The following is a 24,336-nucleotide window of genomic DNA, read 5'->3' as shown; positions in this document are numbered from 1 at the left end:
ATGGCATTTCTATACTAGAAAATATAGGTAACCACCATTGAAAGTTTGTGACTTATTTTACCTCAACAAGCCAAGTGATAATACAAGGACATACTGACACCATCATCTGTAAAGACTTTTCATTTGAAAAGTCAGCCCCAAAGTATCTTAAATGAATCCCCTCTCGCTCAAATACATAACACAGCTGAAAAAATATTTGCAGAAACAAAATATTTTTATCTAGTTTGCTTTGCCATTTGGGATTCTGTTAAAAATCTCAGTAGCCACATACTTTTTTACAGTCAGTTATTGGATGACTGGAGAACCTCCCACTCCTAGAGAAGACTTTAGAATAGTGTTTCTCAACGACCAGACCATGGACTGGCACCAGTTCCTGTGATTTCCCTGCCACAGCTTAGGAAGAAATCAGCTGGGCCCTAGTATCCAAAACACTGCTTTAGAAAACAAAATAATGGACTTTTATAATGACACAAACTTCTTTCCAATTCTTCAAAAATACAAAACTTGGGCGCTACTCTTGTAATATTTCTGATACAATTATAATTAGCCACATTATTTCAATGTTATCCAATCTTCAGTGTACTGTTTGGGAATATTTTTAAGGTCTTTATAAACTTCAATACAATTTCTGAACTAAAAACAGTGACTTGATTTAACTGTCAAATCAATACTACAGAACTAGGTTTGAATGACAACTTAAGTGGACAAAGCGTTTAAATTTATGCAGTTCAACCTTCCAGCCAAGACATCAGAACAATATGAACTCTAGATGCACCAAACAAGACCCGACACTCCTGATTCCTCAGATTCACCAACTACCCATTGTTAATTTTAGCAATATTAATTATGAATCAAGGCGTTTGATTTCCAAAAGGAAAATGAGGCTCTTCATTCTCTCAGCGGATCAGAGGACATCAAACCACCCATGTTTGCCTTAGAATCTGTCACCACAGCTTAGCGACAAAGCCTTTTGGTATTGTTACATTAACTCTGTTCTGTTATTGAAATGAATTGTGAAGGTTTGAACCTATTTCCCCCCTATTAATTTAGCAGGTATTGAGATTGAATGGGACACCCCAGTATACAGTAGAATTAAGTGTTAAAATAAACCCTAACTTTTAAATAACTGCTCCTGCATCAACCTCTGGACTGTTTCTGCTTACATCACGGCTAGAGTGTTATTCTGGGGTAGCAACACCCCTTACACAGGACATGAAGAGCAGTCTACCTGGTAGCGTTTAATTCTTCAGGGTACCATCGGAATGTTAATTAATGAGCACAGACAATAGGAAGCAATGTGACTCTTTAATGGAGGAATAAGGTGATAAAGTATGGATGACAAACTAAAAAAGGGGGAAGGGGTAAAAGGAGACGTGACTCAAAGCTTTATTATAGAATATTGCTTCTTATCATAGATATTTATACTAAACAGCTGGGAAACAACCAACCATCACTAAATGACAGTCTGACAAGTAACAATGTGAGCAACTATACATACAAAAAGCTTATAAGCATAGTTGCCCAACAGGCTCCCCTCTGGAAAAGTATAAATAAAATACACGTTGTGGGCAGCTGGATACGTTATTTTCATTCCTTAAGGATGACCAGGCACAATCCACTTACGCTTCCATTTAATTTCACACAGGTTATCCCTAATTTATGAAAATAAAGCATGTATATATTACATATCACTGCCTGTCAAGGACACACACACTCACAGGTATACTGTACACACCCACCCGCTAATAACATTTCAGGTGTCAATATTACATTTTGTATATACTCTACACCTATTATTTCAGTAAATATCAAACTCCCTTTTATAGCAACTCTGTAGGCAAAACGAATACAAAATACTTTGTTGTACAAAACTGCATTTATACAGGAACCACCAACATTGTACTATAACCCCCTTCAACAATGCACTACATCGCTACAAGGACCAAGAATCATCAACTCTTTATACAATTGTAAAAATGCTAAACTGCTCTGCAACCCTCTTTTGCTAAAAGTGAGACACATTACACCACTCTAGCAGCAGATTAATAAATAAAGATTAAATAGTCTATTTTACAAAGCCATACGGAATGGCAGATTTAAAAATGAAAAGCACTGCTGATCCTTTCCCTTCCTACGCAAATCATCTTTATTAAGAATAAGACTCAGTATAAAGGGGGACTGGCCAGCACTATATTTATATCTACAGGACACAAGGACAACCCAGAGGAAGTATTTACCTAATGTTTTATGGCACCTTTATTACATTGTTTTTAAAGGCTGTATTTCCCTAGGATTAACAAATAAAGGACTATTTATCTCGTAGCTTTTATTAAGCAAACTTGATATAACCAGCCACACAGTGGCAAGAGACAGAACTAGCCGTTTCCAGCTGCGAAAAGTACAATATTGATTTCTACCCTACAGACCAGATAATTAGGATATCAAGAAGAGAAAAAGCAAGTTACAGTCCAGCTTGTATTTGAGTTTCCTTAATGGTTCTTTTTTCCTTATGTGATGGATTCATTCTCTTGTTATTTGCATTGGGTTACTGTTGCTTAGTAACTATTTTCATGTCCAGCCAAGATGTAGAGATTGCTGTGTGCAGTCGGATTTTCTGTCGGCCTACTTTCTAACACTACAACCCTGTAAGTAAACACAAGCACAAAACAGAATGGGGTTAGCTGGAAAACAGAGCTCCCACGGTTTAAATACTAACAAAAAGAGGAACAACTCCCATTGTTCACAGGCTCATAAGGGGACAGAGGTATGTTGATAGTTTTTTAATGCCTTTTTAAACCTATGTAAGCAGTGTTGTTGTAGCCAGGTTGGTCCCAGGATATTAGAAACACAAGGTGGGTGAGATAACATCTGTTATTGGACCAACTTCTGTTGGGAGAGAGACAAGCTTTCGAGCTTACACAGAACTCCTCTTCAGGTTTGAGAAATTAAGGCCACTAGACCTTAGATGTGCAGCTGGGCTGCTGAAACACGTGTGGTGAAGATGAGCTCTCCCATTGGCATAAAAAACCCCATCTCCGTGAGCGGCATAAGCTATGTCGGCGGGCCTAGAACACAATCTCTTGACTCGTAAGAGCCACATGGCTACATGGCACAAAGCCTAGAAGGCTGAAGCAGCCTCGACTAATGTGACAAATCTGGACTCAAAGAGCATCTCCCTGCAGCTGGTGGCTCCAATCAGACTGTACCTATTCCCTGCTTGCTTTTGCTGAAGAGACTCAGCCGGATGTTTCAGGGACTGAGATTAAAATGAAGCTTGATGTGTTAAACAAAACAAGTTGCTTAGGTTTGTTGCTATCTCATTGCAGACCTCAAGTCCCACAGAAGGAAAGAACATTTACAGGCTGGTTATCTGGGTGATTCATGAATATAATTCTGCCCTGAAAATCCAAGCCATGATTGCCAGAACCAGGACTTTCCTGAAGGGCGTGGAGCAACATGACTACCATCTGTCACATGTGGTTCGTTCTCTCCCCACAGGTATATTGTGTGGGGTTTTATAAAGTCTAGGTACACGGTGTTCATATTACTAAAAGCAATGTCAGAGTACGCCTTGCACTTGGACTGGAAGGTGGCACCAAACTCACTTTGGTTCTAATCACAATCACTTCTGAAAATCAACTAAACGCGGCGGTGTTGAGCAACAAGAGGCATTGCCATCCACCTTTCTCCCCCCACACAAGGGTCTGAGAGAACTGTTCTGGACTGTAGTTGAATTACAACTAGTTTTCAGCTAATTTATTTAAATGAATACAAGATTTACGTTTCTTTAATATAACTACCTGTCCGATCCCAACAAGCGGAAAACCCTGGTTTCATCCGAAATCTCTTGGGTAACCTGCAAAAGAAAAGGATTAGTGGAAAGCTCCTTTGTATTGGTAAAATAAAATGCATTAATCTGATTTAGAAGAGAAAATAGCCAGCCAGTTTCTTAAAAAAATTAGTTTTAAATAAGATTTAGTGCAAAATATAGAACCTTATACAGGCACTAAGTACAGCTTCGTGATTAGACCTCACAAGATTAATCTTAAATAGCTTGTAATAGTCATGAGTAGCACACTTCAGGATTAGGTAGTGGACTTGAGGGTACTTTGCATAAATCTTAGCAGAGAGATTGAATTTCATCCCCCACTGTGCAGAGTTAAAGGGACACTGTCAACTTGATTTTTTTTTAAGATGAATTTTCATTAATATTAAATTTTCTGAGCCAGCCCTTCAAATCATCCGTCCTGAATTTGGATAAAGGTTGAAAGGCACAAATGTATAAAGGTTTTTCTGAACCTTTAATGATGTTTAGGGAGGGCCCAAGAGCAACAGGCCTCATATAACATGCCTTATAGCAACAGGCTCAAAGAGCTCAAACTATTTAGCTTAAAGGGAACGTTCAGTAGTGACTTGATCACAGTCTGTACGTACCTACATGGGGAACAAGTATTTGATAATGAGCTCTTCAGGCTAGAGGGGGAAAGACATAACACAATCCAATGGCTGGAAGTCGAAGCTAAACAAATTTAGGCTGGAAATACGGGTGCACACTTTTAACAGTGACAGTAATTAACCATTGGAACAATTTACCAAGGGTCGTGGTGGATTCTCCATCACTGACAATTTTAAAATCAAGATTGGATTTTTTTTTGCAAAAGGATCTGCCCTAGGAATTGTTCTGGGGAAGGTCTCCGGCCTGTGTTACACAGGAGCTCAGACTAGCTGATCACAATGGCCCCTTCGGGCCTTGGCATCTATGAACACCAACGTGCTTGGGCCCATCCCTCTCCATTCTCTGGACACACCTGCCTGATGCCGCTTTAGTTTCAGCTTGGTGCCGTGCTACTAGAAGATGCCCTCTTGTGCAGCCTGGGAAAAAGCCTGCATGCCATTTCCCCCAGAGCAGCATGGGAGAGCAATGTCAGAACACGCATCTGACCATCCAAAACAGTGACACTGACTAGCCACACACTAGTACAGTAACTCCTCATTTAATGTTGTCCTGGTTAGCGTTGTTACGTTACTGATCAATTAGGGAACATGCTCGTTTAAAGTTGTGCAATGCTCCCTTATAATGTTGTTTGGCAGCTGCTTGCTTTGTCCGCTGCTTGCAGGAAGAGCAGCCCGTTGGAGCGAGCTTGGAACAGCTCCCCGCTCCCCTAAGTTCCCTGTGCATCAGCCGCTCAGCAAGCGGGGCCGTTCAGCTGTCCCTCCCCCCACTGCCGTGTGCCGCTCCTGCCCTCTGCCTTGGAGCTACTCCCGGGAGCCTCCTGCTTGCTGTGCGGGGCGGGGCGGGGGGTGGGGGGAAGAGAAGAGGGGTGCTAATGTCAGGGTGGCCCCCTTCCTGCCCCCCTGCTCCTTTACCCCAGCTCCACAGAGCAGTGGGGGGGGGGTCACACGACAGGTCTCAGGCCGGTGGGAGCTTGTTGGCAGCAGCTGCTGCCTCAACTTGCTGATCTACTTAAAAAGGCAGTGTGCTTAGAGAGTGGGGTCAGCGTACTTAAAGACAATGCGTGTCTCTGTCTCTCATGTCTCTCTCTCTCTCTCACACACAGTGTGTCTCTGTCTCTCCTCCCTCCATTCATGTTGCCTTGTAGAGTGTGAGGCTACCTTAACAACAACGTGTTAACCCTTGAGAGCTCAACCAAGTGCTAGTTCATCATTTAGCAGTAAGGCATTCCCTGGGAAGTGTCCCGCCCTCTTCCACCCTCTGACTTCACCACCTCAACCAGCCTCCACAATCATCATTGCTGTGTACAGTATTATATTGTTTGTTTAAAACTTATACTGTGTATATGTATATATAAAATATAGTCTTTTGTCTGGTGAAAAGAATTTCCCTGAAACCTAACCCCCCCCCCCTTTACATTAATTCTTATTGGGAAATTGGATTTGCTTAACATTGTTTCGCTTAAAGTAGCATTTTTCAGGAACATAACTACAGCGTAAAGCAAGGAGTTACTGTATTATGGTAGCAACTTAGGGCCCCAATCAGAATCAGCAACCTGGAAGCAGGTGCAAGGGGAAAATGACTAAAAATTAAATTAAATTAAATATGGAAAGACCAGGTGAGTACTTACTTCATCTGACTTAAAGCTTTTGCCCTGCATGCCATGTTTCCAGAAAGCCAGCACACTGTCTTGAAGGCACACTACAGAGAAGAAAAACAAAATTAGACCAATAGGTTGAAAGGAGTTCTGTTGTCTCTGATGAAAGACAGCATTGGTGGGTCCAGTACAGGAAGTGTGTTTGAGATGTTAATGCACAATTTCAGGCTCTAGGAAGCACTAAGTGAATATTACACATTTTACACTCATGCTAGTTTTCTAGGTCCGGTCTGCTTTGCCCCGTGATCTCTCAGAGCCTAACGGGGCATGCTGCTCAGTAGCTGATGCATCTGGCATTCAGTTAAGTCAACTGAAACCTATAAACTGTAGTGACTGGGCTTTTCAAACATCCTCAGCAAACCCTAACCCTTTTTCTACACAAAAGGTATGTCTGCACTGCAACTGGTGGTGGGATTGTAGCTCAGGGAGGCACGTAGCTTGGGGAGGCTAGCTTTAATTTAGCTAGGGCAGCTAGCAACAGCAGCAAGCAGATGGCTGCATGTGTTTCAGGATCAGCTGCACAAGCCCACCTGGAACTCTGGGTATGTATTCGTGTTCCTAGCCCAGGCCAGGATCCATGCAGCTGTGTTTTCACTGCTCTTTCGAGTCGTGCTAGCTGGATTAAAGTTGGCATGAGCATGTCTACCCAAGCAGCAATCTCACTTCTGACTGCAATACAGACACGCCCTTAGGTTCTTGTGCACTTGCTGCTCCCCCTTTCCTCGTCATAAACCAGGAAGAGCTACTTATTCCTATTCCAATCCCTACATTATAAAACCGAGGCTCCCCAGAGCCATCTAGAGTGTAATAAATTCCTTAACCCGTTCACTGAAGAGCCATCTGCAAAGTGAGCTAGACAGTTAGCACAAGAGTCCTCGATACATCTTTCCACCTATTCATCCCTTCCGAGTTTCAAAGGAAAGCTGTTTACACAGTGTAGTTGCATTATAGCATAAATGACAGCGTATATCGATCGCTGGGAATGGAGGGAACATTTTCTGACTGAGTAATTATAACATTCCATGATTTAGGAAAGAACCACGTCAAATTAAAAAATAAAAATAAAAAAATACTGCAGTGTCCCTTCGCAGCCTGACCAGTTCTGGGATTCTGTTACATAAGACCCTGCACTGCCTGGACAGATGAACATGTGACATTCATTCTTTTTAAAAAGCTACCCCAAAAATCTGTTGCCAAAGGGAAGATGCCTAAGGAACCCAGTGCTCCAAATTGCAAGGAACTGCTGGGTAAGAGTGAGCGGATCTTGAAGCTGGGATTCTTATTAAAGGCTTTTCACTACTGACTCTGGTTCCAGAACAAGTTTAAAGAATTCCAGTTCTGCAACAATTAACGTACAGTATACTAAATACCCACTTCTGGGACACTTTATCATGACAGGAACACTCAGCATAACAGTGCGCAAAGCTGTAGAGATTATGGCACACCTTTCAAAAACAAGACTGCTATACACTGTGTAAGAGCTATGCATTATTAAGAAGGTATGGGTGAACTAAATTGGTATCTGCAGGGTTTCCTTAAGTAAAATCTCAGCTTTGTTAAAAATTGATCCAACCTAATTTATTACTACAATAAAAACCCGGTGATAAAAATGTTTCTTACTGCTCTGGAAATGAAGAGGAACAGATGAGAGCAATTTCTTCATTTTTAATCAAGACAGGATATATCTTATTTAAAAACAGCAGGAATTACACTAGAATGGAATTTCCAAAAACAGACTCAGTCTTCCAAACAGAACCTGGCATATGGCCTATTCCCCTAAGTAGTCAGTGCAGTCAAGGAGACAATTCACCACAATAAGCACTACACCAAGTAATAAGCTTTTGCAATGTCAGGCAATAAACTAAGCTTGGCTAGAAAGAGCCATGCAATTTGAAGATAAAATCCTCTCTGCTCAAGGCTCAGTTCTTGAGAACCAGTCAGGAGATTTTTACTTACCTACAGATTCAATGCAGAAATCAAAACTCAGCTCAGAGGCCAGCTTCTTGCTCGATTTCAGCTTCCCTTGTAAATTCACAATTTTCACAAATTCTCAAAGGAAAAAAAGTGCAAAATCAAGCTCAAAACCCGTTGCTGAAAAGGATTATAGACAGCTTTACATATAAAATGCTAACTACAACTGTCAGGTTTAAGAATATTTTATTCCCATGTCTGGCTTTTATAGTTTGTACAGAATGAATCAAAGAGCCTGTTTCTATTAGTTCACAAGTAGATAAGACCGTATGTGTTTTGTAAGTTAGGAAGACTTTTAGTAAAGTCTCAAAAGAAACACAAAATATATGACTATTCAAAGAAAGAATACCCAGCCACCCGAACATGAAGGTTTGTATATTTAAATACACAAAAGTCACGACTGGGTTGCTACTGAAACCATTAACTTTTCAGCCACGCTTCTGTGCGTACAGATTCTTACATTGCCATGTGCGTTGTACAAGTTCAATTTGTGGTAACGAAGCTCTGACAATTCCTGATTTGTGTGTATTCTATTCTCAATCATAATTCTGCATTAAAGTTTAAATGATGAAAACTGATGAAAAATGAAAAGTTTAAATGATGAAAAATGATGAAAAATGATGATGCCAGGTATGTTGGCAACAAGAAGAAAGCCAAGGAAAGTGTGGGCCCCTTACTGAATGAGGGAGGCAACCTAGTGACAGAGGATGTGGAAAAAGCTAATGTACTCAATGCTTTTTTTGCCTCTGTTTTCACTAACAAGGTCAGCTCCCAGACTGCTGCGCTGGGCATCACAGAATGGGGAAGAGATGGCCAGCCCTCTGTGGAGATAGAGGTGGTTAGGGACTATTTAGAAAAGCTGGACGTGCACAAGTCCATGGGGCCGGACGAGTTACATCCGAGAGTGCTGAAGGAATTGGCGGCTGTGATTGCAGAGCCCTTGGCCATTATCTTTGAAAACTCGTGGCGAACGGGGGAAGTCCCGGATGACTGGAAAAAGGCTAATGTAGTGCCAATCTTTAAAAAAGGGAAGAAGGAGGATCCTGGGAACTACAGGCCAGTCAGCCTCACCTCAGTCCCTGGAAAAATCATGGAGCAGGTCCTCAAAGAATCAATCCTGAAGCACTTACATGAGAGGAAAGTGATCAGGAACAGTCAGCATGGATTCACCAAGGGAAGGTCATGCCTGACTAATCTAATCGCCTTTTATGATGAGATTACTGGTTCTGTGGATGAAGGGAAAGCAGTGGATGTATTGTTTCTTGACTTTAGCAAAGCTTTTGACACGGTCTCCCACAGTATTCTTGTCAGCAAGTTAAGGAAGTATGGGCTAGATGAATGCACTATAAGGTGGGTAGAAAGCTGGCTAGATTGTCGGGCTCAACGGGTAGTGATCAATGGCTCCATGTCTAGTTGGCAGCCGGTGTCAAGTGGAGTGCCCCAGGGGTCAGTCCTGGGGCCGGTTTTGTTCAATATCTTCATAAATGATCTGGAGGATGGTGTGGATTGCACTCTCAGCAAATTTGCAGATGATACTAAACTGGGAGGAGTGGTAGATACGCTGGAGGGGAGGGATAGGATACAGAAGGACCTAGACAAATTGGAGGATTGGGCCAAAAGAAATCTGATGAGGTTCAATAAGGATAAGTGCAGGGTCCTGCACTTAGGATGGAAGAATCCAATGCACCGCTACAGACTAGGGACCGAATGGCTAGGCAGCAGTTCTGCGGAAAAGGACCTAGGGGTGACAGTGGACGAGAAGCTGGATATGAGTCAACAGTGTGCCCTTGTTGCCAAGAAGGCCAATGGCATTTTGGGATGTATAAGTAGGGGCATAGCGAGCAGATCGAGGGATGTGATCGTTCCCCTCTATTCGACACTGGTGAGGCCTCATCTGGAGTACTGTGTCCAGTTTTGGGCCCCACACTACAAGAAGGATGTGGATAAATTGGAGAGAGTCCAGCGAAGGGCAACAAAAATGATTAGGGGTCTAGAGCACATGACTTATGAAGAGAGGCTGAGGGAGCTGGGATTGTTTAGTCTGCAGAAGAGAAGAATGAGGGGGGATTTGATAGCTGCTTTCAACTACCTGAAAGGGGGTTCCAAAGAGGATGGCTCTAGACTGTTCTCAATGGTAGCAGATGACAGAACGAGGAGTAATGGTCTCAAGTTGCAATGGGGGAGGTTTAGATTGGATATTAGGAAAAACTTTTTCACTAAGAGGGTGGTGAAACACTGGAATGCGTTACCTAGGGAGGTGGTAGAATCTCCTTCCTTAGAGGTTTTTAAGGTCAGGCTTGACAAAGCCCTGGCTGGGATGATTTAACTGGGAATTGGTCCTGCTTCGAGCAGGGGGTTGGACTAGATGACCTTCTGGGGTCCCTTCCAACCCTGATATTCTATGATTCTATGATTCTATGAAAACAAAAGACAAAAAAAGGATATATGTATTTTTTAAAGAGGGCTGCAATGGAACTGCCACGTGTCTAACCCTTAACTAAAGCCCTGATATTGCACTGCTAGAGTATAAAAGAGAACCAAAGAGCTGACATCCAACAAAGTAGCAATTGCGCCAAAGCAAAGGTTTCTATCACAGCTCCAACCATATAGACAATACTTACTGTCCAAGCAGACTAGAACGGTGTCTCTTTCCAGCTGTGTTACATGAATGGCATCTAACTGCTGATTGCCTTGTTAAAGGAACACAAAAAGAGTTTACATTACACCCTTAAAACCTGACCTTAGCTCCCCAAACCCTATATTCTACTTCGTTTGTTTGCCGTGCCGCATCTTTATAGTTAGGAATTTCTATTCTTGTAGAGCCATTTTTATTTCTTTTAGTGGTAGCAATGTTAAAGACACCAATTCTCCAGCTGAGGTGAGTCAGCTGCTTTCTGACCCCTGTGTGTTATGGGAGAGGAGCTCAGGATCGAGTCTGCCTCTCAAAAAACTGGGCTTTTAAAACAGAAACCATAACTCTGAAGGGACTATTGTCTGCTTGTGACAGCCTGCCAAGAATACATCAACTCCGCTTTAGAGGGTGTTCGCAACAAGGTACAATAATGAGTGGTGGGGATCAGCACAGAATACTTCCCCCTTGGACAATTCATGTTTGGAGATGACAATCTAGGAAGCCCAGCGTGACTGATAAGTTCGTATTCAACAGTTTATATAGTTTTAATTCATAAATGAGCTAGCCCACTAGTGTTGTTAAAAAGAAGCCTTTAAAAATGTGGAAAGATGTGTCTGAATCAGCCTAGTGGAGAAAAAAGTAATCAACGGTAGCAAATAGCTGTTGAAGAGAAAGGAGAATTTTTTCCATGGCATAAATGGGCAACAGATTACAAAAACGGTCTATGCGGGGCAACAAGAGAGAGGCATGCACTCCACTGAGGGTGTCTAAAGAAGAAAAGGGGGAACAGCACACAGACTGGCCTCATGGAGGGCCATGGACCATGTAACCACACACTGAGCTCTTAGCTGAGTGGGTCATGTTCTGGTTTTCAAACATCCACTTTAATACATGGTGCTTTTAAAATGAAGCCTTTTAAAAAGGTAAATGAAATTGGAGCTGGGCAGAAAACAGACTTGGAAAGGTTTGCGGGACCAGCCTCCTATGTGATGATTAAGCAGAGGGAGTGAAGTAATTTTAAAACACCAGAAGGGTTCCCGCAACTTTTCTCAGGAAGTGATTTTATATCTTCAGAAGGCCAGAGCACAGAGAGGAAGATGCAATCCAGGCTGGCATGGCACTGCAAGGCCTATATCTAGATATGTATGCATGCCTCAAAAATGAACTAAGATGAAGGAATCAAGCTGGTAGAGAAAGTGTTTCTACGTTACCTAGAATGCAAGGTTCACACACTAGACCCCCAAAACCTTACCTGCACCAATTTCTGTAAACCATGAAGAAGCAGAGTTCAAGTTGATTGTCTCAAACTGAACGACTTGATTTGGTTCTGTGCCCTTGCTAATAGCCACACAAACCATGGGGTATTCCTGCCCTGGTATCACTAGCATTTCAAACACATTCAGAGGGGTTGGCAAAGGAAAATCAAAGTGCTGAAAAAAATTAAGATAAATCAAGTTTAGAGGTTACTTTTATCTAGCATGTAGGTAGGCAGCCTAAAAACTGACATGCACAGATAATTAGAGATTCTAATGAACATCAGAACCTAAGAACGGCCATACTGGGTCAGACCAAAGGTTCATCTAGCCCAGTATCCTGTCTTCTGACAGTGGCCAATACCAGGGGCCCCAGAGGGAATGAATAGTACAGGTAATCATCAAGTGATCCGTCCCCTGTCACCCGTCCCCATCTTCTGGCAAACAGAGTCTAGGGACGCCATCCCTGCCTATCCTGGCTAATAATCATTGATGGACCTATTCTCCATGAATTTATCTGGTTCTTTTTTGAATGTTGTTATTGTCTTGACCTTCACAACATCCTCTGGCTAAGAGTTCCACAGGCTGACCGTGCGTTGTGTGAAGAAATACTTCCTTTTGTTTTAAACCTGCTGCCTATTAATTTCATTTGGTGACCCCCAATTCTTGTGTTGAAAGAAGGAGCAAGTAACACTTCCTTATTCACTCCCTTCACACCATCATGATTTTACTGACCTCTATCATATCCCCTCTTAGTTGTCTCTTTTTCAGGCTGAAAGGTACATAAAAGGTTGTTACAAGGAGGAGGGAGAAAAATTGTTGTTCTTAACCTCCAAGGATAGGACAAGAAGCAATGGGCTTAAATTGCAGCAAGGGTAGTTTAGGTTGGACATTAGGAAAAACTTCCTGTCAGAGTGCATAAGCACTGGAGTAACCTGCCTAGGGAGGTTGTGGAATCTCCATCATTGGGGATTTTTAAGAGCAGGTTGGACAAACACCTGTCGGGGATGGCCTAGATAATACTTAGTCCTGCCTTGAGTGCAGGGGACTGGACTAGATGACCTCTCAAGGTCCCTTCCAATTCTATGATGCTAAGTCTCAGCCCTTTTAGTGAGAGTTATTCTCCTCTCAATTGCCTATGTAATTCAAACTACTACTCACAATCAAGGAGAGTATATCCCCAAAAGAATGGAACATTTCACATAATTCATGCTCTTGGTTTTTGCAGGTCTGCTACTGCTAGCACTGGGTTTGATCCAACAACTTGTGAATCAACGCAAAGACTTTCATTGATTCCCTCAGGCACTGGATCAGCCCTAGAGCTGGTAAAAGCTTGCAGGGGCAGATTTTCAAGTGCTTAGCATCTTGACAGGACAAAAAAGGGATGCACTTTCCAACATAAAAATCTGGAATGGTTCACACACTTTCAGAGAGCTTTGTCTATTTCTAATAATAGTTGAATGATGAACATTGTGCAACAGGAAAAAGACATACCTTGTAACTGGGTAAAACTTACCTTTATTAACATGAATTTCTGCATTGGCTCATACCACTGAAGTAAAACAATTCCAGACTGCAATGCTCCACAAAGGTATTTATGTCCTGTGTATGGATTTCTTACTAGTAAAGAAAAAAAAAACCCCCAGAACAATCCACACATTTAAATCAAATAGGGTTGGATTTAACAAGCAATCACGTTTCAAGTAAAACTGAAAATTACAGCTATTTTTACAGAGGATTCAAAATTTAAAAAACTAACCTCTTTGACCTTAGGTTTATTACTTGGTGCTGTATTAAAATGTTTGTTCCATTAATTATTGTGCTAACTTCCAAATGAACTAGACACAAAATTATCTATTTTCCTACATATTAACATAACCTATCCTGTGGACTAACTCATGGAATGTTACTGAAGCAAACAGCACACCTGTGCTAGACAAATATTTGTTTCAAGAGGAGCAAAAGAGAGTCAGGGGCCTGTTGAAATAGAAGGAAGATGGGAACAGCAAATTAAAAAAAGAGCCAACGTCAACCAAATCACCTCTTCCTCTTGCAAAATTCCTCATTGCCCCAGCATTATTCTTTGTCTGTGTTACTCCAGCACCTTAGAGGCCCCACCTAAGACCAGGGCCCATTGTGTTATGCACTGTACATACACAATGACAGAGAACCCCCACATTAGTCAGTGCTGTCATCCTTGCGTTGCTAGTCAATGTCATCCTCATAATAGGGTTCTCTATTACGGATGCTTTTCCTGATGCTTAGCAACCCCCTTCATCATGCTGACATCAACAACGGCCACAGCTCCTTTCTTTTCTTTGATCACACAGTCCCATTGTTCAGGAACCGGGTACTGATGACCTGAGCTAGTCTGTGCCTCAGATCCCCATCTGTACAATGGGAACAGCAGCACTTCCCCACCTCACAGGGTGCTATGAGGATAAATACGTTAGAGACTGAAATGCTCTGAGAGCTACTCATGAAAAATGCTATCCAAGAGCTAGTGTAATCCACACACCTCCTGGGTGTGGTGTTCTGTCCCATCCAGTGGCATCGAGATCACTTAGAGGGAGAGAGATAAAATGAGTCTGCTCTACAGCCTTAGCTAACAGCCAGTTGGGTTTTAGCTCATGTGGCAGAGCAGGGGTTCTCAAACTGGGGGTTGGGACCCCTCGGGGGACATGAGGTTATTACGTGGGGGGTCGCAAGCTGTCAGCCTCCACCCCAAACATTTGCATCCAGCATTTATAATAATGTTAAATATATTAAAAAGTGTTTTTAATTTATAAGGGGCGGGGGGGTCGCACTCAGAGGCTTGCTATGTGAAAAGGGTCACCAGTACAAAAGTTTGAGAACTACTGTGGTAGAGGCTCATCCACAAAGTTCCAGAGGTCCTCGGTTCAATCCCGCCCGCCGACCACCGGGCGTCTGTCGGCGTTACACTAGGTATTACAGCAGAATCCTGTTTATCTGATCTAATTGGGAGAGGGGCCAGATCAGATAATCAAAAATCCAGCTATTCCAGAGAATGGGAACATGAAATGCTGCATCGCCATCTAGTGTTCACAGGCGAGATCGCCCGCTTCTGGCCCTGGAGTCCTGGTTGTTAGGTTAATGTGGAGAGCAGGATAACGGAGGGTTGTATAAATGGGGTTCTGCTATATTAATACTTGTTTACTAGATGACTCTTCTCTTCCTGCTAATGAAGGCTATTTCCCTGGACAATTACTTACCAAGTACAATTAGAGTATGCATGTGGATTTTAAAGCACTTTCAAATATTGGCTCTTAAACCAGAAACTTTACTCTCAGGGTAAAAATCTTCCTGCAGGAGCCCTTGGGGAATCAGGGAAGAGAGCAGTGAATGTGCACAACACACATTCTCAGAAAGCTGCCAAGAGTGGCACTCAAACTCTCAGTCATATTTGGGTTCAATGGCCACAACATGTCACCTTGAGTCAGCCAGTTACCGTGATATCAGGCCACCTGCAAACACTGGCTTACAACAGAGCCCCAGTCCAGTTGCACATGTGCAGGTGACTTTGGCTTGTCACCTTGGCTTGAGCCACTTTGTAGAGCCGAGTTCTCCCCTAAATACATTTTAAAACATTGCTTCTCCAGAAAGGGCAGAGGGTGCCAAACAGTAGGTGAAATCAATCCCTAGCAGGCAGTATCAATCTTGGGAAGATAAGAGCCATAGTTTGAACTCCACATGTCTGCGTGAGGGAGGGGATATTTTAAGACAACAACGTTTTTACAATTCTTAAGTTCCACTGATTTTCAATGACTCAAGCTCTTAAGTGCACAAGTCCCTTTGGAAAAATTTACTCCAAGATTTAAAAAAATATAGATGTTTAAGCAGCACACACAAGGGTTGCAAGCTTGCTTGTCAAATACAGCTCAAAGTGATTTTTAATAAGTTGAACTACACCCCCCCCCTTACAATTAATAACTGGTCCTTTACCATTGTGTTTGCTAGTTTTCCATCTTCAACCCATGATGCCCTATGCCACAACCTTGACCAGAATGTGCCACCTTCCTAGGGTCAGAGGATATTTCATCTTTCATGACCAGTCTTTGGCCTCTTTAGCGAGGCTTAACAAGAAGTGTCAGTCAGCAACAGTGGTTACTGACAGGGACACTTGTCCACTTGACTGAGACAAATCACCACATTGTAAAATACAGGCCTCTGCCCATCCCACAGGTGGTAGTGACCGTGGAACCACCGACCTAGGCCAAACTGACTGGTGATTTCGGGTGACATACTGGCCCCATTGAAGTCAACAGCAAAACTTCTCTTCACTGCATTGGGGCCAGTATTTCACGTGTGGTAAGGTAAAGCTAGATTTGCAGGGTACATTTTAAGGGGTTCAGCGGGTGATGCATGTTTATGGGCACTGGATGAGAAAGCTGATGGTAGAAGAACAGTCGGCAGAAAAAAAAAGATCTTGGATGGATGGATGTATGTTGTATCCTGGCTGGATCAAAAGGACTATTCATCCATAAAGATTAGCAGAGGATTGTACCGAATGGACTACCAGGGTTGCAAAGCTCCAGTCAAGAGAGGTCACGTAAGAAGACGGTAAAGCTCAGTAATTCATCACCAATCTCCTGAGCTATCCAGGACCCAGATTTTTACTATGTTTATGTATAATTAAAAATAAATCTGAGTGCGAACCACTCTGTTCCAATGATAAAAACCAAGGGGAAAAAAAAAAAACAGTACACTGAATGTTCACTCACCTATGCAGCATTTGTGGCATCCTTTTGTATCAGGAATCTTTGTTGTTAAGGCAAACTTCCTGGAATAACAGAGTAACTTTAATCACACACATCAGTGACGGATACTGAAAGCCTTTTATGTTACTGATTCACACAGACATATCAGAAGCATAAAGGATAAAGTAGTTTAGAAATTGTGTTCATTTTTCAGAATTGTCTAGAAAATAAAGATATTTTTGTACCTTGGTAATATTTTGTCAGGGAACCTATGAGTCTGCATATGAGCAGCAAATCCTGTTTTTTTGGCTTGTTCAAACAAAGCTATTAGGTTATGGGAGTAGAGCTGGAACGTTTTCCCTGTAAGACAGAAAACTGGTTTGTAACGTACATACGCAGATTAGCTAGAGGTAATTTATGGTAAAAATACATTGTGATAATTACCTTCTAAAAAGGCGATCCAAAGACATGTCAAAAATAGAAGCCAAGCCAAAATGTAAGGAGAAACAAATCATGATTAAAAATGACAGTGCATCAAGTGGGGATATAATTCAACTGTTACAGTTAAGGTTTAATAAGAACATTTAAGAAAATGTGTAAAACAAATGCACACTAAATTCTAGGTTGTTCTGTGATACTACATCAAGGCACTGATGTGACTGTATCAGGCCACTACACTTTCATTAAATTTATATGAATATATTTAAATATAAATTATTAATATTAACATACCAAATTGATATTGATCTATGTACAGATACCTGCAATCACTCAAACACAATGCATACAGCTAAACAATCTTGAAAAAACTTTTATGGCCTATATAAGCTTCCTCCCATGCCTGGCAGTAGAAGCATTAATTCACAAGGGGAACAAATATTGGATAAAGGGCTCTTCAATCTAGCAGAGAAGGGTATAGCGTGGACCAATGGCTGGAAGTTGAAGCTAGACAAATTTAGACTGGAAATAAGGCATACATTTTTAACAGTGAGGGTAATTAACCACTGGAACAATTTACTGAGGGTCATGGTGGATTCTGTGTCACTGGCAATTTTAAAATCAAGATGGGATGTTTTCCTAAAAGATCTGCTCTAGGAATTCTTTTGGGGAAGTATTATGAACTGTGTCACAAAGGAGGTCAGACTAGATGATCAGAGTGGTCCTCTCTGGCCCTTGGAACCTATGTGCCATCAGCCTTCAGGAAACCCATCCGGGACTATCTTCGTATCATCATGTGGCTCGGATTACACACAGAATATTATGTCTAAAGGCCTGATCCTGCAATCTGTCTGCACTCAAAATTAAGATCAACCTTGGGCAGCTGTTCCAGATGCAGAATTCTCTTTTGTCAGGACAGGAGGGAAAACCCCTTGTTTCAAATCATCTACAGTTAGGATGAATATAATAGAGAAGAATGACAAATTCATTATTATTTACATGCGCACATGCATGTAGGTCATTCCTCCTTAACTCAGAACTCTTCTTGTCCTCAATCATATCTATTTTCTGAGTAAGTAGGATGTATACTGAGGATGACTGGGAAGTTCAGAGCCATTAAAGATGGCACCAAACTGCAATGTGTCAGGGAAATGATTAGACATTGCAGCTCAATTCTTAGAAGCTCTTTCCACCTCTCCCCAGTAGAGCTGAATGTTGGCTTGATAGTTATTTTAATAGCGGAACACTCTCCTGAACTTGGCACTGCAATCTCAGAGACCAAAAGCAGGAAAAATTCAATATCCTTCTCCTGCTCAAACTGGGCCCTTGGCATTACTCAGAACAATACTGTATTGTGTGGTCTAATCATCAAATGCCTAACCTTTCAGGGAAAAAACAGTGGGAGGCGACAGGTGCATTTAACCTTGTCTTTACAAGTTTGATTTTATAAGCTTCCAGCCCTACAATCTATGAAAATTTCTTGTGTAAAACATTTTTAAAGTAAAACTTCCTATATGAAAAAGGGAAACAGAAATACAGGAAACAGCACATTATTCTCTTATTCAGAATAATGTTACCGATCTGCATGGAGCACACAGGAAAATATCCTTTAACAAGTGAATGTTTTGGGTATTTTCCTCATTATTTACAGTGGCTTTTTTTTTTTTTAAACATATACATACCTGACAACGACATTAAAGTATTATTGATAACATACAGCCAGGTACACTTTCGGGGAAATAACTAAAGGAAGAAGAAGAAGAAAATATTTCTATGTAACAGAGAGAAACTGAATTAAAAAATAAATATACATGAGTTAATAATGCTGGGTCCCTCAATCCATTTCCTCGGGCCCTGTTCATGCCCTGCTAAATTTACTCTTGATGAAGTCTTACGATGATGCTGACTTTCTCCACGTCAGGTTCATTCTTCTGTATCCTAGCTGTATCCCTTCCCTTGTCTTTCTAGAACAGTTTCCCCCACCGTTACACCACCAGCACCCAATGAGGCGCTTCCATCTTTAATTCTCCTCCTTTAATGTGGCTGATTCAGAGATCCCACTTCCAATACCTGCCTCTATCCTTGTAGCTCGCCTCCACCCTTCCGTGTTTCTTTTCATTCTCATTTACTACTCTGTCTTGCCTCCCCTGTGCTTTCAAGTACGTTCTTGTATCCACTAACCCGAGAAAGCCTTCCCTCTGTTCTGACTCTATTGACTTCAAGTTCCTCATTCTTACCATCAGATCCTACATACTCTTCCTCTCACATCCTTGTGCTTGCCCAGCTCCCCCAAATCATCTGGCCAGATTACCGCTTTGTGCCTTCTATCATACTACCCCCACCGGAAAAGACAGTTACTCACCTTTGTAATTGTTGTTCTTCGAGATGTGTTGCTCATATCTATTCCAATTAGGTGTGTGCGCACCGCGTGCACGATCGTCAGAAGATTTTTTGGAGTGGCGCCTTCATGGCACCGGATATATGCCCCAGCCGACCCAGCGCCCCCTCAGTTCCTTCTTGCCAGCTACTCTGACAGAGGGGAAGGAGGGCGCGTTTGGAATGGATATGAGCAACACATCTCGAAGAACAACAGTGACAAAGGTGAGTAACCGTCTTTTCTTCGAGTGCTTGCTCATATCGATTCCAATTAGATGACTCCGAAGCCTTACTTAGGCGGTGGGGTCGGAGTGAGATGTCGCGGAGTGAAGGACCGCTGAACCAAATGCAGCATCACCCCTGGACTGCTGAATTATCGCACAGTGGGTGGTGAAGGTATGTACCAATGACCAAGTCGCTGCCCTACATATCTCCTGTATGTGTACGTGTGCCAGGAAAGCAGAAGATCAAGCCTGAGCCCACGTGGAGTGGGCAGTAAGGTGTGTAGTTGGGACACCAGCCAAGCCATAACATGCACGGATGCATGACGTGATCCAGGACGAGATGTGCTGGGAGGAGACCGGAAGGCCCTTCATCCGGTCTGCCACAGCAACAAACAGCTGCGATGTTTTCGTGAAAGGTTTTCGTTCAATCGATGTAGAAGGGGAGGGCTCTGCGAACGTCCAGGGAGTGCACCTGTTGTTCCCGTCGAAAGGTGTGCGGCTTCGGGTAGAAGACGGGGAGGAAGATGTCCTAGTTGAGATGGAAGGCAGACACCACGTTAGGGAGGAAGGCCAGGTGGGGGTCGCAGCTGTACCTTGTCCTTATGGAACACCGTATACGGCGGTTCCGATGTGAGTGCCCTGAGCTCAGACACACGCCTCACCGAAGTGATAGCTACGAGGAAGGCTGTCTTCCAGGAAAGGTACAGGAGCAAGCAGGTGACCATTGGTTCGAACGGGGCAGCCATGAGTTTGGGGAGGAACAGGTTAAGATCCCATGTAGGGACTGGTTGTCGAATTCGTGGGAACAGGCGCTCCAACCCCTTGAGAAATCTGCTGACCATGGGACTGTAGAAGACTGAACACCCGTGTTCGCCTGGGTGGAAAGCCGAAATAGCTGCCAGGTGCACTCTGATGGATGATATTGCCAAGCCTTGCTGTTTTAAGGACAGGAGGTAGTCCAAGATGATAGGTACTGACACCTGTAGCGGGGCCATATGACTCTGAGCGCACCAGCAGGAAAAACGCTTCCACTTGGCTAAGTACATGGACCTGGTAGAGGGCTTCCTGCTACCCAAAAGGACCTGCTGTACCAAGCAAGAGCAGCACAGCTCAGATTGAGTTAGCCATGCAGCATCCACGCTGTGAGGTGGAGAGATTGCAGGTCGGGATGACAGAGTTGTCTGTGATCCTGAGTGATCAGGTCTGGCCACAGCGGGAGTGGAGCTGGAGTGTCCACCGACAGCTCTAGGAAAGTGGTATACCAGTGCTGCCTGGGCCACGCCGGGGTGACCAAAATCAGATGGGCCCTATCCCTGTGCAGATTGAGCAGGACCCTGTGGACTAGCAGGAATGGAAGGAAGGCGTAGCACAGGTGATCCTACCACTGTATGGGGAAGGCATCTGACAGGGAGAGCGTCCTTGTGGCGAGCAGAACACTTGGCATTTCTGATTCTCGCGAGAGGCGAATATGTCTATCAGGGGAAACCCCACTTCAGGAAGACAGAGTGGATGATGTCCGGGCGAACCAACCACTCGTGAGTCTGAAATGATCTGCTGAGGTGGTCCGCTAAGGTGTTCTGGACTCCTGGGAGAAACGATGCCACCAGATGGATCGAGTGGGCTATACAGAATTCCCACAGACGAGTGGCCTCCTGACAGAGGGGGGGACGACTGGGCTCCCCCTTGCTTGTTGATGTAAAACATGGCCGTTATGTTGTCTGTGAAGACTGCAACACAATGGCCTTGAATCTGCTCTCGGAATGCCTGACCCGCCAGGCGCACAGCTCTGAGTTCCCATATATTGATGTGCAGGGATAACTCTCCTGCCGACCATAGCCCCTGTGTAAGGAGGACCCCGAGGTGGGCTCCCCATACCAGGGAAGACGCATCCGTGACTAGGGACACGGAGGGCTGCGGGTTGTTAAATGGCACCCCCTCGCACACTGATTTGGGGTCCAGCCACCAGTCTAGAGAGGCTAATATCCCTGGTGAGACGGTAACCACCGTGCTCAAGCTGTCCCGACCTGGGCGGTATACTGTTGATAGTCAGGCTTGGAGTGGACATAGCCGCAGCCTGGCGTGCATGGTCACATACGTGCCAGAGGCCATATGTCCCAGGAGGCATAGGCATGTTTTCATGGTCGAGGTTAGGAAGTTTTGCAGGCTGTGGACAATGTTCACCAGGGATTGGAAGTGTGCTTCCAGCAGAAGTGCTCGGGCTGGGCCTGAGTCTAAGACTGCGCCTATGAATTCTATCCTCTGGGTTGGTACCAGAGTAGATTTTGTGACATTGAGCAGGAGGCCCAGTAGATTGAACATGTTCATGGTGAGCTGGACATGAGACTGCACCTGATCCCTGGAACAGCCCCGAATAAGTCAGTCGTCAAGGTGTGGGAACACTTGGATCCGTTGTCAACGAAGGGAGGCAGCCACAACAGCCATGCACTTGGTAAACACCCTGGGGGCCGTAGATAGGCCAAAAGGAAGGATGGTGAATTGAAAGTGCTGTTGATTGACCACAAAGCGAAGGAAGCGTCTGTGCGCTGGGTAGATCGCAATGTGGAAGTATGCGTCCTTCATGTCGAGGGCGGTGTACCAGTCTCCAGGATCTAAAGAAGGAATAATGGTCCCTAGAGAGACCATGCAGAACTTCAACTTTACTATGAATTAGTTGAGTCCGTGTAGGTCCAGGATGGGCCAAAGCCTGCCCCTGGCCTTGGGGATTAGGAAGTAGCGGGAGTAAAAACCTCTGCCCCTTGACTCTTTTGGAACCTCCTCTATCTCCCCCACAGCTAGGAGTGATTGGACCTCCTGTAGAAGGAAGTGCTCATGAGAAGGGTTCCTGAAGAGGGACGGGGTAGGAGGGTGGGGGGGGAAAGCAAACTGAAGGGAATAAGCCCTTTCTACCGTGCGAAGGACCCAACGGTCTGATGTTATGTGAGACCACGCACAAAGGAAATGGGAAAGACTATCTTGGAAAGGCGGGGAAGGATCCTGAATGGAGACTGGTGCTCCGTCCTCCGACGCACCTTCAAAAGTTCTGCTTAGGCCCAGCCGATGGCTTGGGAGGGCCCTGACCTTGGCTGGCGCTTGGTGGCCAGTTTGTCTGCTTCTACCACCTCGGCCGCGTCTTCTAAAGAAGTCCTGCCTTGGCCGAGGGGGAGAGTAGGACCTCTCAGGCTGCGGTCTGAAGGGCCTTCTCTGCATTACTGGGGTATGCATTCCCAGAGAGCGCATAATAGTTCTCGAGTCCTTCAGACTCTGCAGCCTTGAATCTGTTTTGTCTGAGAATAGGCCCTGGCCATCAAAGGGTAGTCCTGGAGGGTCTGCGGCAACTCTGGCGGTAAGCCAGAGACCTGCAGCCACGAGATGTGGCGCATGGCTATGCCTGAGGCCAGCGTCCTAGCTGCCGAGTCCGCCACGTCCAGAGAGGCTTGCAGGGAGATTCTGGCCACCTTCTTGTCCTCCTCCACTAGAGCCCCAAATTCCTCTCTGGACTCCTGTGGAACCAACTCTTTGAATTTCTCCATAGAGTGCCATGAATTATAATCGTATCTGCTCAGGAGTGCCTGCTGGTTGGCCACCCTGAGCTGCAAGCCTCCGGCTGAGTACACCTGGCGCCCAAACAAGTCTAGCATCCTTTGATTTGGGTGCTGGGGCCTGCTGACTGAGCCGTTCCTTCTTGTTGACCGAAGCCACGACAAGGGAACACGGTTGGGGGTGCGTGTAGAGTTACTCGTACTCCTTTGGGAGGACAAAGTACTTCCTTTCCACCCCGTTGGCCGTAGATGGAATAGAGGCTGGCAATTGCCAGATTGTCTTGGCATTGGCCTGTATAGTCCGTATGACCGGGAGGGCCACCCTGAACGGTGCCTCCGCGGACAGAATGTCGACCACCGGGTCCTCTACCTCCACCACCTCCTCTACCTGGAGGGTCATATTGTGCGCCACCCTGCGGAGCAGCTCCTGGTGGGCGTGGAGGTCCATAGGAGAAGGGTCCGAAACCGTAGTCCCTGCCACTGCCTCATCAGGTGAGGACGAGGAAGATACCCCCGAGACTAAAGGGATCCTGGCTGGGGTCCTCATGTGGAGGAACTTGTTCCCAAGGTCCACCACGCTAGGGGCGTGGGCCTGTGTTGGTGCTGGAGCAGTCCCCTCAGAACCTCCGGGGGGGTGTGGGGGGGTGGGCGAGACACAGTGGCCTCCAGTACTCAGGGCGCCGAAGGGAGTGAACGGGAAGCCTCCGAAGGAACCCCTTGGGCCTGATGGTATGCCCAGGGGGTCCATAAAGACCACTGTGAAGGTCCTTGGCCCAGGTCCTGGCCTTCATCCAGCCACTGTCCTGCACCATCCTCCCCCTGGTCCTGGGCGTGGTGGCCACCTTGTGAGCGTGACGACGTGGAGGCGGAGAGAGATGGCCAAGGTGGCGCTGAATGTGTCGGCGCAGAGTCCCCCGGTGCTGTATGGTGCCGTGGACTGGTGGCGAGATGTAGAACGGTACCAAGATGTTGATTGGTGCCTGCAGTCATATTCGTACCGGGAGCCTGATCTGGATCTCGACGGTGACCTTCGACAAGACCAGCGCCGGGATAGGCTCCGGGTCGAGAGCTGCTC

At 44.6% G+C, this 24,336-nt stretch overlaps 1 protein-coding gene across 3 annotated transcripts in view; it reads right to left on the bottom strand.

The window, feature by feature from the left end:
* Positions 1-1,280: 1,280 nt before the first annotated feature.
* Positions 1,281-24,336, bottom strand: part of MAP4K5 (mitogen-activated protein kinase kinase kinase kinase 5) — an 89,238-nt gene continuing 66,182 nt past the window's right edge. For all 3 annotated transcript variants that reach the window (XM_074956550.1, XM_074956551.1, XM_074956552.1), the window contains 10 exons: positions 18,805-18,865; positions 16,930-17,044; positions 16,709-16,767; positions 13,483-13,586; positions 11,966-12,143; positions 10,703-10,771; positions 8,067-8,159; positions 6,084-6,154; positions 3,801-3,856; positions 1,281-2,643 (listed from right to left, as the gene is read on the bottom strand). In XM_074956550.1, the coding sequence (XP_074812651.1) occupies positions 2,556-2,643; positions 3,801-3,856; positions 6,084-6,154; positions 8,067-8,159; positions 10,703-10,771; positions 11,966-12,143; positions 13,483-13,586; positions 16,709-16,767; positions 16,930-17,044; positions 18,805-18,865 (894 nt within the window). In that variant the 3' untranslated portion in view covers positions 1,281-2,555. The remainder of the gene's footprint in view (positions 2,644-3,800; positions 3,857-6,083; positions 6,155-8,066; positions 8,160-10,702; positions 10,772-11,965; positions 12,144-13,482; positions 13,587-16,708; positions 16,768-16,929; positions 17,045-18,804; positions 18,866-24,336) is intronic.

The sequence above is a fragment of the Natator depressus genome, chromosome 6 (assembly GCF_965152275.1).
Source record: "Natator depressus isolate rNatDep1 chromosome 6, rNatDep2.hap1, whole genome shotgun sequence".
Lineage (NCBI taxonomy): Eukaryota > Metazoa > Chordata > Testudines > Cheloniidae > Natator > Natator depressus.
Note: the sequence above shows the minus strand (reverse complement) of the source record. Positions and strands in the feature narration are given on the sequence as shown.